The sequence below is a fragment of the Bufo bufo genome, chromosome 5, assembly GCF_905171765.1.
Source record: "Bufo bufo chromosome 5, aBufBuf1.1, whole genome shotgun sequence".
Lineage (NCBI taxonomy): Eukaryota > Metazoa > Chordata > Amphibia > Anura > Bufonidae > Bufo > Bufo bufo.
The window spans coordinates 47,886,461-47,900,629 of NC_053393.1; the positions used below are offsets into that span (position 1 = coordinate 47,886,461).

The following is a 14,169-nucleotide window of genomic DNA, read 5'->3' on the forward strand; positions in this document are numbered from 1 at the left end:
TTTACAGGTTCTTCTCAAAAAATTATCATATTGTGATAAAGTTCATTATTTTCTGTAATGTACTGATAAACATTAGACTTTCATATATTTTAGATTCATTACACACAACCGAAGTAGTTCAAGCCTTTTCTTGTTTTAATATTGATGATTTTGGCATACAGCTCATGAAAACCCAAAATTCCTATCTAAAAAAAATTAGCATATTTCATCCGACCAATAAAAGAAAAGTGTTTTTAATACAAAAAAAGTCAACCTTCAAATAATTAAGTTCAGTTCTGCACTCAATACTCGGTCGGGAATCCTTTTGCAGAAATGACTGCTTCAATGCGGCGTGGCATGGAGGCAATCAGCCTGTGGCACTGCTGAGGTGTTATGGAGGCCCAGGATGCTTCGATAGCGGCCTTAAGCTCATCCAGAGTGTTGGGTCTTGCGTCTCTCAACTTTCTCTTCCCAATATCCCACAGATTCTCTATGGGGTTCAGGTCAGGAGAGTTGGCAGGCCAATTGAGCACAGTAATACCATGGTCAGTAAACCATTTACCAGTGGTTTTGGCACTGTGAGCAGGTGCCAGGTCGTGCTGAAAAATGAAATCTTCATCTCCATAAAGCTTTATCAGCAGATGGAAGCATGAAGTGCTCCAAAATCTCCTGATAGCTAGCTGCATTGACCCTGCCCTTGATAAAACACAGTGGACCAACACCAGCAGCTGACATGGCACCCCAGACCATCACTGACTGTGGGTACTTGACACTGGACTTCAGGCATTTTGCCATTTCCCTCTCCCCAGTCTTCCTCCAGACTCTGGCACCTTGATTTCCGAATGACATGCAAAATTTGCTTTCATCCGAAAAAAGTACTTTGGACCACTGAGCAACAGTCCAGTGCTGCTTTTCTGTAGCCCAGGTCAGGCACTTCTGCCGCTGTTTCTGGTTCAAAAGTGGCTTGACCTGGGGAATGCAGCACCTGTAGCCCATTTCCTGCACACGCCTGTACACGGTGGCTCTGGATGTTTCTACTCCAGACTCAGTCCACTGCTTCCACAGGTCCCCCAAGGTCTGGAATCGGTCCTTCTCCACAATGTTCCTCAGGGTCCGGTCACCTCTTCTTGTTGTGCAGCGTTTTCTGCCACACTTTTTCCTTCCCACAGAGGTGCCTTGATACAGCACTCTGGGAACAGCCTATTCGTTCAGAAATCTCTTTCTGTGTCTTACCCTCTTGCTTGAGGGTGTCAATGATGGCCTTCTGGACAGCAGTCAGGTCGGCAGTCTTACCCTTGATTGCGGTTTTGAGTAATGAACCAGGCTGGGAGTTTTTAAAAGCCTCAGGAATCTTTTGCAGGTGTTTAGAGTTAATTAGTTGATTCAGATGATTAGGTTAATAGCTCGTTTAGAGAATCTTTTCATGATATGCTAGTTTTTTAATATAGGAATTTTGGGTTTTCATGAGCTGTATGCCAAAATCATCAATATTAAAACAAGAAAAGGCTTGAACTACTTCAGTTGTGTGTAATGAATCTAAAATATATGAAAGTCTAATGTTTATCAGTACATTACAGAAAATAATGAACTTTATCACAATATGCTAATTTTTTGAGAAGAACCTGTAGATGGCTGCGTCCTAGATCTTATAGTGAAAAATATATTGTCCACATGGAAAGGATTAAATATTGGCGGTTAGCAATATCTGTTGTATTAAAGGGAACCTTTCACCTAAAAAATGCATCTACACCCGCCAGCAGTACCTCATACCCCCGCAGCCTGTTAATAATCATATGCTTCCTGCTGTTGTCCGATGCTGCGTAAGTTCAAAAACGCAGTTTTATTCTCCATCAGCGCTATAGTGCCGGCAAGCTTGAAGTCAAGGTAACTACGACCCCTCCTCCCCTCTTGCCTGAGAGTGACAGCCTACAGTGCGGCCGCGATTCCCCAAGTCACGCGCATGCGCGGTGCGCTCTGTAGTAATGCGCTATCCCATCTCCTGCTGCCACTGTTAGCCGGGTTTCAGCGGCGCAAGGCGCATGCGCGAGACTTGGGGAATCGCGGCTGCACTGCAGGCGGTCACTCTCAGACAAGAGGAGACGGTTAGGGGGCGTGGTTACCTTGACTTCAAGCAAGGAGGCCGCTGCCCCCTTGACTTCAAGCTGGCCGGCACTAAAGCGCTGATGGAGAATAAAACTGTGTTTTTGAACTTACGCAGCATCGGAGAACAGGATGAAACATATGATTATTAACAGGCTGCGGGCTACTACGAGGTACTGCTGGCGGGTGTAGATGCATTTTTGAGATGACAGGTTCCCTTTAAGCCTTAAGACTGTATTACATTGGGCGATGGTCGGCTAGATAATCGCTAACGAGAATTCATAGGAATGCTCATTGGCGATGATCTGGCAGCGCAATACTGCCGCTGATTACCCGATGAATGACCAAACGCTCGTTCACCAAGCAATCCGGATTTTAAGCGGGTTTAAAAATCATTTGCTGGCAGTAGATTGTGCTGTCTAATCACAACCTGCTGCCAGCAAACAATGAATCAGTAGTCAATATTAAGAGATAAATAATGATTGTTCAAATGTGCGAGCTTATACAGTACACAGCAGCTGATAATGATGACCTCTGTCCTCTCCTGACATGTCTATTTTAGTAACTACTTGCATTCTCCATGTAATAACAATCCTGGAGCATCTATTCCTATAACTATGTGATGCCATTCCTCTATTATTTCTACTAGGAGTTATGAATGAATTGCTAGCAGTCTGCAGTAAGGGTACAGATGGGTGTTACCAGTTGGGGGGTTGTCCCTGCACAGTCTGACATCAGCACCACTGATTGGAGAGTCAGACCCAACCACTACTGGTAACACCCAGCAGCACTTTTACTGCAGACTGCTGGCAATTTAATTGTAAACTTCTAGCAGGAATAATACAGGAATGGCACAGCACAGAGTCATAAGAACAGATGCTCCAGAATTGTTATTACATGGGGGATGCAAGTAGTTACCAAATCAGACATGTCAGGAGAGGGGACAGGTCCTTTAATAGCGCTGCAATGTGCTCCTTGCCGCCTTTGGGCTTGCAGCGCTGTTTAAATAGAACCAAATGATGGTAATACCCAATGGTGGGAAATACCGTCCGTGGTGGTTCTCAATATGTGACTATACTTCCCACTATGCTAACCAGCAATATTTAACCCTTTCCGTTAGGACAATACATTTTTTGCTATAAGATCTAGGACTCTAGATTTAAATTGCACGTATGTGAACAGGATTCTAAACAGTTGTGTTTGATTAAATCAATTATTTTTATCCAATAACAACGCATCTAATGAGAAAAGGATGTAACACTGAGAGATGATAATATCCGTTCTCACTGGTACGGACGGATCTCTCACAGGTTCATATATTAACAGCTCCAGCGGACATAAGAACACATTTTATATAGTTAACTGTGAGGTCCCTGCGGTTGATTTTTGGGCCAGGATACGCTTTCTCATTATTTATTTTCAAGTTCTAACTGAATAGTTTTAATGCATGTCTTTTATATATTTATATTAATATGCATCATTAAAGGGGTATTCCGGTTAGATTAGGTTACCCCCTATCCACAGGACAACGAATATATCGGTGGGGGTCCTACCACTGGGACCCCCACTGATCACAAGAACAGGGGCCCCATAGCCCCTGCAATGAATGGAGCGGCCGATCGCACATGTACATGGCCTCTCCATTCATTTCTATGGGAGTTCCGCAGATACCTGGAGACAGCGCTACCCTATCTCCGGAAATTTCCATAAAAAGTTAAATTCAGGGGAGCTTCAGGGGGTATGGGGCCCCTCGTTCTTGTGATCAGTATGGGTCCCAGCAGTAGGACACCCACTGATCTAATAGTATAGGGGATAACAATTAACAACCAGAATTCCCCTTTAAATGGAAAAGGGAATTTTTGGTAAGCCAGTCAAAATTGATTTTACTACAATTATTCTTTTTGAACCAGGGTAATCAACAATCTGTGCGCCTATAAATCCCTTCCATATATCAACTGAGATCAGTGAGCCGCCATTCGTTTTATTCTATTGACATGTACAGATGGCAGGCGATGGTATACACATGCATGCACCTTTAACAGGGGCAGGTACACAAACACATGTACATGACAGGGAGAGGCAAATGTACAGATGACAGGTAGAGGTAAATATAACTATAACAGGAGTAGAAGTAGACAGGTACACTTGATAGGACATAGTACACACATAGAAGTACCCATGGCAGGACATAGCACATGTACGTGACAGGACACAGTACACACATACATGTACATATGACAGTGACACAGGCACATACATACATATGACAGTACAGGCAATACCATAGCTTCTAGGGCAGATGACTGAGAACAGACGAGATGCAAGCTGCCATAGTGATGAGTAACTGAATGTCTCTGCTGCAGGGCGGCCTCTGCCCTCTGCCCCCTGCTCCGTATCCGGAGTACTCACTGTTTGGACTCGTGATGACAGACTTCCAGCGTGGGGTCATTGTATATGAACGCTGCTTCCAGATCGTTCACCTTCACTCGATAGATTCTGCACTGCTTGCTGTTCAGCTTGATCCTGTTCAGATTGGCGACGGTGGGGAAAATGGTCAGCTCGACGTAACCCTAGACGGAAGGCAGAGGTTTGAGGCTGCACAGTAATGACTATTCACTATTACAGGATTTGTCCTTCTGTCAGACTCAGGCCGTCCGGGTATTACATAGAATGGACGGGGTGTAATACTGTACTTCTCCAGCAGTGGCCGCTGCAGGAGAAATGTACGGCTATCCACAGCAACCTGAGAACTATATTCCCTACAGCTAGCCTTTCAAGCTCTCGGGCAGAAAGCAGGCACTGCTGTGAATGTATGTGGCTACGTGTACCCCCTATCTGATAATGTCAGAAGAGGTGCCAGCAGGAAAAGATGCAACCCCGTAATACCTCCACTGTCTACATGGTCCAGTCCTTGCACAGCATGGGCATGGTCACATGCACCGCTCCAGCCAATGACTGGCTTCAGCAGTGAAATTCTGCTTGTGAACACATCACTGCTGAAGCCAGTCATTGGCTGGAACTGTGCATGTGACCATGTCCATGCTGTGCCAGGATGGGAAGATTGGGACGGGGGGAGTGCTGTTTCAGGAGGCAGGCTGCGGGCATTAGTTAAAATATAATTAGAACTGGAAACCCCTTTAAAAGGTGTTGTCCAGGTTCAGAGCTGAACCGAGACATATGCCCTTTCTCATCTAGACAGGCCCTCTGAGATGAGCATTGGAGCATCGGTACTAGGGTTTTTACGATATCAATTTATTTTTTTTTTATTTTTTTTTTTAAGTATTGCGTTACTCGATACCATGTGAAAAAAAAAAAAAAACACTAAAAAAGCAGCGTGCATTCCGCTTTTTATGTACAGTCCGGCCCATAATCGAATAGTCTGATCCTATTTTTTGGGGGGGGGGGGGCCAGGGTGACAAGAAAATGGTGAATCGCGCGGTTTTTATTTTTTCTGCTACAGCGTTCACCACATAGGAGATTTTTTTAATATTTTAATAGTTCGCACTTTTTGTGGGCGTAGCGATATGTAATATGTTTATTTTTTATATTGTTAATATTTTTTTATTTTTATTTAATAACTACTTACCCCCTTAGGGGCTAGAACCTGGGATTGTTTAGTCCCTTGTCTATTCATACACCAAATAAGTAACCACGCATCAAAAAAAAATATATATACAGTGGAGGAAATAATTATTTGACCCCTCACTGATTTTGTAAGTTTGTCCAATGACAAAGAAATGAAAAGTCTCAGAACAGTATCATTTCAATGGTAGGTTTATTGTAACAGTGGCAGATAGCACATCAAAAGGAAAATCGAAAAAATAACTTTAAATAAAAGATAGCAACTGATTTGCATTTCATTGAGTGAAATAAGTATTTGAACCCCTACCAACCATTAAGAGTTCTGGCTCCCACAGAGTGGTTAGACACTTCTACTCAATTAGTCACCCTCATTAAGGACACCTGTCTTAACTAGTCACCTGTATAAAAGACACCTGTCCACAGAATCAATCAATCAAGCAGACTCCAAACTCTCCAACATGGGAAAGACCAAAGAGCTGTCCAAGGATGTCAGAGACAAAATTGTAGACCTGCACAAGGCTGGAATGGGCTACAAAACCATTAGCAAGAAGCTGGGAGAGAAGGTGACAACTGTTGGTGCGATTGTTCGAAAATGGAAGGAGCACAAAATGACCATCAATCGACCTCGCTCTGGGGCTCCACGCAAGATCTCACCTCGTGGGGTGTCAATGGTTCTGAGAAAGGTGAAAAAGCATCCTAGAACTACACGGGAGGAGTTAGTTAATGACCTCAAATTAGCAGGGACCACAGTCACCAAGAAAACCATTGGAAACACATTACACCGCAATGGATTAAAATCCTGCAGGGCTCGCAAGGTCCCCCTGCTCAGGAAGGCACATGTGCAGGCCCGTCTGAAGTTTGCCAATGAACACCTGAATGATTCAGAGAGTGACTGGGAGAAGGTGCTGTGGTCTGATGAGACCAAAATAGAGCTCTTTGGCATTAACTCAACTCGCTGTGTTTGGAGGAAGAAAAATGCTGCCTATGACCCCCAAAACACCGTCCCCACCGTCAAGCATGGGGGTGGAAACATTTTGCTTTGGGGGTGTTTTTCTGCTAAGGGCACAGGACAACTTATTCGCATAAACGGGAAAATGGACGGAGCCATGTATCGTGAAATCCTGAGCGACAACCTCCTTCCCTCTGCCAGGAAACTGAAAATGGGTCGTGGATGGGTGTTCCAGCACGACAATGACCCAAAAAATACAGCAAAGGCAACAAAGGAGTGGCTCAAGAAGAAGCACATTAAGGTCATGGAGTGGCCTAGTCAGTCTCCGGACCTTAATCCAATCGAAAACCTATGGAGGGAGCTCAAGCTCAGAGTTGCACAGAGACAGCCTCGAAACCTTAGGGATTTAGAGATGATCTGCAAAGAGGAGTGGACCAACATTCCTCCTAAAATGTGCGCAAACTTGGTCATCAATTACAAGAAACGTTTGACCTCTGTGCTTGCAAACAAGGGTTTTTCCACCAAGTATTAAGTCTTTTTTTGTTAGAGGGTTCAAATACTTATTTCACTCAATGAAATGCAAATCAGTTGCTATCTTTTATTTAAAGTTATTTTTTCGATTTTCCTTTTGATGTGCTATCTGCCACTGTTACAATAAACCTACCATTGAAATGATACTGTTCTGAGACTTTTCATTTCTTTGTCATTGGACAAACTTACAAAATCAGTGAGGGGTCAAATAATTATTTCCTCCACTGTATATATATATATATACACACACACACTCTTTATTTATTTCACAACATATATACAGGATGGGGGCCCCCTGGAAGAAGCCACCGGGCGAAACGCGCGCCGGGGAGTCATTGGAGGTCACATCAGCTTGCGGTCGGTATTGCATATTCCCACTTGTTGTTTTTTCACCTTGCACTTTGCACTTTTTGCCAGTTCTACGATTACATGGGACATGGTTGATGGATTTCAATTCCAGCCTTTGTACTTTTGGTTGGATGTGTGGAACAACACTGATAATATGTATATGGATGTACTGTGGTGCTGACTGTTGACCTACCATATGCTGCTGCTAGGATCCATTTTTAATCGCATTAACATTATTATATATGTTGTGAAATAAATAAAGAGGGTACATATTTTTCATTATTTTTTGATGCGTGGTTACTTATTTGGTGTATGGAGGTGGTTTCTCCACGTGTCTATTTATAATCCTATGTTTATAGGTGTAGTGGCCCTTGTCTAATCACCCTGATAGAGCTCTATCGGGGTGAATAGGACGTCACACTCTCCCTGCTGCCCTGTGCATAGTACACACAGCTGCAGGGAGCTGATACCAGGGTTTCAGTAGCGTCCTGGCTGCCATGGTAACCGATCGGAGCCCCGGGATTACACTGCTGGGGCTCCGATCAAAAGCTGCCACTGCACCACCAATGAGGAGGAGGGGAGGGGACCCTGTGGCCACTGCCACCAATGATTTTAATACTGGGGGGTGCACTGCACTACAAATGTTTTTAGTACGGAGGGAAAGGAAGGGGGGGCGCACTGCGCCACCAATGAAGATAAGTAACCCTTTAACACAAATACAGGAGGCGGGTGCCGGCGGCAGAATCACATAGCCGGCACCCGACCTCTATGACAGGGCGCTGTGATCCATGGCAGTTAACCCCTCAGGTGCCCCTGTCGCAGATCGCAGCGCCCTGTAATACAGGTCGGGTGCCGGCTATGTGATTCTGCCGCCGGCACCCGCTGCCTATATTTGTATTAATGGGTGAGTTATCATTGGTGGCGCAGTGGCCAATCCCCTCCTCCACCCCTCTCTTCTTATTGGCAGCAGCGGCACAGGGGGGAGGGAGGGAGAGACTGCTGAGCAGAACATGGCGCACGCTGAGAGCAGGGTGTGCCATAATCTCCAATAGTAGGCTGAGCAGTAGTACTGCCTAGTATTGGTAAATGTCAAATCCTGGTATCGAATCGATACCGGTACAAAAGTATAGATTGGGTATCGATAATTCGATACCCGCTACAACCCTAATTGGCAGGTCAACGGATCTGCAGTAAAAGGGCGATTCAGCACAGGGCAAGGGAGAAAAATTTCAGAGGGGGTGCCTGGGTGAGAAAGGGGATATGTCCGGGTTCAGCTCTGAACCTGGACCACCCCTCTAGGGGTCTTTCAGACGAGCGTGTCTCTTGTGGGAATCATGCTCCATCTGTGAGAGGGATAGTGCGTTCTAGACTTGGCATTGTCACGATTGATAATGCTGTGTACCTCTGCCTGACCTTCCTAATATATAGGATCATACTGACAGCTTTATGTCAGTATACAGTGAGGAACAGAAGTATTTGAACACCCTGCGATTTTGCAAGTTCTCCCACTTAGAAATCATGGAGGGGTCTGACATTCACATTGTCGGTGCATTCCCACTTTGAGAGACTAATAAATAAAAATAATATTAAAAAATAAAATAAAAATCAGGAAATCACATTATATGATTTTTAAAGAATTTATTTGTCTTCCACTGCTGAACATAAGTATTTGAACACCTGAGAAACAGCAAGAATTCTGGCTCTCGAAGACCTGTTACTGTGCCTTTAAAAAGTCCACCTCTACTCCATTCATTAATCTAACTTAGTAGCACCTGTCTGAGCTCTTTAAAGACCCCAGTCCACCCCACAGTCAGACGCCAACTACTACCATGGGCAAGACCAAAGAGCTGTCATAAGACACCAGAGACAAAATTCACAAGGCTGGAAAGGACTACGGGGCAATTGCCAAGCAGCTTGGTGAAAAGAGATCAACTGTTGGAGCAATTGTTAGAAAATGGAAGAGGCTAAAGACGACTGTCAGTCTCCCTCGGACTGGGGCTCCATGCAAGATCTTACCTCGTGGGGTATCACTGATGATAAGAAAGGTGAGGAATCAGCCCAGAACTACAAGGGAGGAGCTGGTCAATGACATGAAGAGAGCTGGGAACACAGTTTCAAAGGTCACTGTCGGTAGAACACTACGCCGTCATGGTTTCAAATCATGCATTGCACGGAAGGTTCCCCTGCTCAAGTCATCACATGTCCAGGCCCGTCTGAAGTTTGTCGATGACCATCTGGTTAAGGCTGAATGCACACGGCCGTGTTCCGCGGCCGAGAACGGTCCGTGGTATGCCGGGCTGGATTCCTGTTCAGAGCAGGAGCGCACGGCGTCACTGGTTGCTATGACGCCGTGCGCTTTATGTTGCCGCTGCACTACAGTAATACACTATACGAGTGTATTACTGTAGTGCAGCGGCGGCATGAAGCGCACGGCGTCATAGCAACCAATGACGCCGTGCACTCCTGCTCTGAACAGGGATCCAGCCCGGCATACCACGGACCACTCTTGGCCGCGGAAGTTCACACAGTAAATCTTTATAATTGTCGGACCGCGCTGTTCAGAATCCTCAGAAAGTGTTCCTCTTTAATTTGGAGCCACGTGCACCTTCAGACATAGGAAAACATCGGTATCCACATTTCAGGGCCAGGGTCAATTTTTATAATTTATTATACTCACAAATGTAAGCAAGTTTCAAGCATGTGATCAAAGCTGTAAGCCCTCGTATTCCTGCCCAAGCCGGGTTTCGCTCCCCCTTCATGATGCCCCTGGCTGACGGTGCGACCTTTGCTGATTCACGGAGTGGCTCACCGAGAAGGAGGGCGTCTTATGTGGACACCGATGTTTTCCTATGTCTGAAGGTGCACGTGGCTCCAAATTAAAGAGGAACACTTTCTGAGGATTCCGAACAGCGCGGTCCGACAATTATAAAGCATTACCGTGTGAACTTTACCCACTTCACTGTGGACCTGTAGCGCAAAAGTGACAGGCAACGTATTGGAGACTTTGTATATTGTGTTGGACTGATAATGCTGTGTGCCTCTGCCTGACCTTCCTGTAACAGAATTATACTGACATAAAGCTGTCAGTATGATCCTATATATTAGGAAGGTCAGGCAGAGGCACACAGCATTATCAATCGTGACAATGCCCTGCGCTTCCTAAGTCCAGAACGCACGATCCCTCTCACAGATGGCGCGCGATTCCCACAAGGGACACGCTCGTGTGAAAGAGCCCTAAGTCTCACTTGTAAGGGTGGCGTAGAATGATAACGCACAGTATCCCACCATGACAGGAGGAGTAGTACTCACAATCACAGACTTCCGCTGAAAATTGATGTTGTTAATGCAGACGACCTGGTGCGTCGTGTAGGGAAAACAAAGACATCACGTTATACATGTAACCAACATGTGAAATATCATCATGTCTGCTCTGGATAGAGAAAATGTATGATGACACACATGCAAGAAAATTAAAATAAATGACAGGAGGGGCACACACGCGCGTACACACATGACAGGAGGGGCACACACGCGCGTACACACATGACAGGAGGGGCACACACGCACGTACACACATGACAGGAGGGGCACACACGCGCGTACACACATGACAGGAGGAGCACACATACATGTACACACATGACAGGAGGGGCACACACGCGCGTACACACATGACAGGAGGGGCACACACGCGCGTACACACATGACAGGAGGGGCGCACACGCGCGTACACACATGACAGGAGGGGCGCACACGCGCGTACACACATGACAGGAGGGGCGCACACACATGTACACACGACAGGAGGAGCGCACACACATGTACACACACGACAGGAGGAGCGCACACACATGTACACACACGACAGGAGGAGCGCACACACATGTACACACACGACAGGAGGAGCGCACACACATGTACACACACGACAGGAGGAGCGCACACACATGTACACACACGACAGGAGGAGCGCACACACATGTACACACACGACAGGAGGAGCGCACACACATGTACACACACGACAGGAGGAGCGCACACACATGTACACACACGACAGGAGGAGCGCACATACATGTACACACACGACAGGAGGAGCGCACACACACACACACACACACACACACACACACGACAGGAGGGGCACACACGCGCGTAAACACATGACAGGAGGGGCGCACACGCGCGTACACACACGACAGGAGGGGCACACATACATGTACACACACGACAGGAGGGGCACACATACATGTACACACACGACAGGAGGGGCACACATACATGTACACACACGACAGGAGGGGCACACATACATGTACACACACGACAGGAGGGGCACACACACACGACAGGAGGGGCACACACACACGACAGGAGGGGCACACACACACGACAGGAGGGGCACACACACATGACAGGAGGGGCACACACACATGACAGGAGGGGCACACACACATGACAGGAGGGGCACACACACATGACAGGAGGGGCACACACACATGACAGGAGGGGCACACACACATGACAGGAGGGGCACACACACATGACAGGAGGGGCACACACACATGTACACACATGACAGGAGGGGCACACACACATGTACACACATGACAGGAGGGGCACACACACATGTACACACATGACAGGAGGGGCACACATACATGTACACACATGACAGGAGGGGCACACACACATGTACACACATGACAGGAGGGGCACACACACATGTACACACATGACAGGAGGGGCACACATACATGTACACACATGACAGGAGGGGCACACATACATGTACACACATGACAGGAGGGGCACACATACATGTACACACATGACAGGAGGGGCACACATACATGTACACACATGACAGGAGGGGCACACATACATGTACACACATGACAGGAGGGGCACACATACATGTACACACATGACAGGAGGGGCACACACACATGTACACACATGACAGGAGGGGCACACACACATGACAGGAGGGGCACACATACATGTACACACATGACAGGAGGGGCACACACACATGTACACACATGACAGGAGGGGCACACACACATGTACACACATGACAGGAGGAGCACATACACATGTACACACATGACAGGAGGAGCACATACACATGTACACACATGACAGGAGGAGCACATACATGTACACATGACAGGAGGGGCACACATACATGTACACATGACAGGAGGGGCACACATACATGTACACATGACAGGAGGAGCACACATACATGTACACATGACAGGAGGAGCACACATACATGTACACATGACAGGAGGAGCACACATACATGTACACATGACAGGAGGAGCACACACACATGTACACATGACAGGAGGAGCACACATACATGACAGGAGGAGCACATACATGTACACATGACAGGAGGAGCACACACACATGTACACATGACAGGAGGGGCACACACACATGTACACATGACAGGAGGAGCACACACACATACATGCACACATGACAGGAGGGGCACACATACATGTACACACATGACAGGAGGGGCACACACATGTACAGCACACACAGATACTTATAGTTTGTATGGTCGGGGGCTCTCGAAGCCTTTGTCTCCCTTCTTCCTGTTCATGGTGACAGCTCCGCACTCGGAGGCCCCGCGGCTGGTGTCCCGGGCTCTGTGGCCGCCGGGGCCCCCGGTGTCAGGAGCGGCGGCGCTGTGTTACTATGGTTACTTAGGACTCTCCGTTCCCAGAACTAACTCCTCTCCCGCTCCCAGTTCTGAGCCACAACCGGCTGGCACTTCCGCTTCCCGCAGACGTCTCTTCTCGCGAGGTCCTTGCTGATCATGTGACTGAAGCCCCGCCGCCATCTTTGATTGGGGCATATTGCCATTTCTACACTACAGGCTGGTAACTTACCAGTGGTAAGGGTTTGAGGGTATGTTCACACTGAGGTTTTTTTTTTTTTTCTGTGCTGGAAAAAAAAAACTGATGCAGAATCTGCTTCAGGGTTCCTCCAGGATTTTTAAGATGTGATTTTTATTCCAATGTGGTTTTTCATGCATTTTCACCCTGCCCATTTCAATAGGAACTCTGAATACAGAATGTCGCTTCTATTTTCTGTGGTGCATTTGTCAAAACTGCATTCATAAAGAAACGCGATATATATCAGGGCTTATGTACATAACCGTATGTATTTTGCGGTCCGTAAAACACGGATCTGCAAAAAAAAAAAAAAAACGGATTACATCCTTGTGACATCTGTATTGCATCCGTTTTTTGCGTATCCATTGTAACAATGTAACAAACGGACAAGAATAAGACATGTTCTACTTTTTTTGCGGAACAGACATATGGACACTGAATGCACACAGCGTCATTTCCGTTTTTTTCAAGCCCAATTGAAGTGAATGGTTCTGCATACGGACCTGTTAAAAAATGGAACAGAAACGGAAAAAAATACGTTCGTGTGCATGAGCCCTTAACAAGTCGTTTCCCCATTTAGGCCTCTTTCACACGACCGTATGGGTTTTTCAGTGTTTTGCTGTCCGTTTTTCACAGATCCGTTGTTCCATTATTTTTTTCAATTGTGTTTCCGTTTCGGTTCAATTTTTCCGTATGGCATATACAGTAAGCAGTAATTACATAGAAAAAATTGGGCTGGGCATAACATTTTCAATAGATGGT

General features: G+C 46.4%; 1 protein-coding gene across 1 annotated transcript in view; it reads right to left on the reverse strand.

The window, feature by feature from the left end:
- The window catches only part of TAF2 (TATA-box binding protein associated factor 2), a 190,379-nt gene extending 177,090 nt beyond the window's left edge, over positions 1-13,289 (reverse strand). Inside the window, exons 1-3 of the mRNA XM_040432008.1 lie at positions 13,060-13,289; positions 10,799-10,853; positions 4,489-4,649 (exon numbers count right to left, since the gene is read on the reverse strand). Of these exons, the coding sequence (XP_040287942.1) occupies positions 4,489-4,649; positions 10,799-10,853; positions 13,060-13,112 (269 nt within the window). The 5' untranslated portion in view covers positions 13,113-13,289. The remainder of the gene's footprint in view (positions 1-4,488; positions 4,650-10,798; positions 10,854-13,059) is intronic.
- Positions 13,290-14,169: the final 880 nt, after the last annotated feature.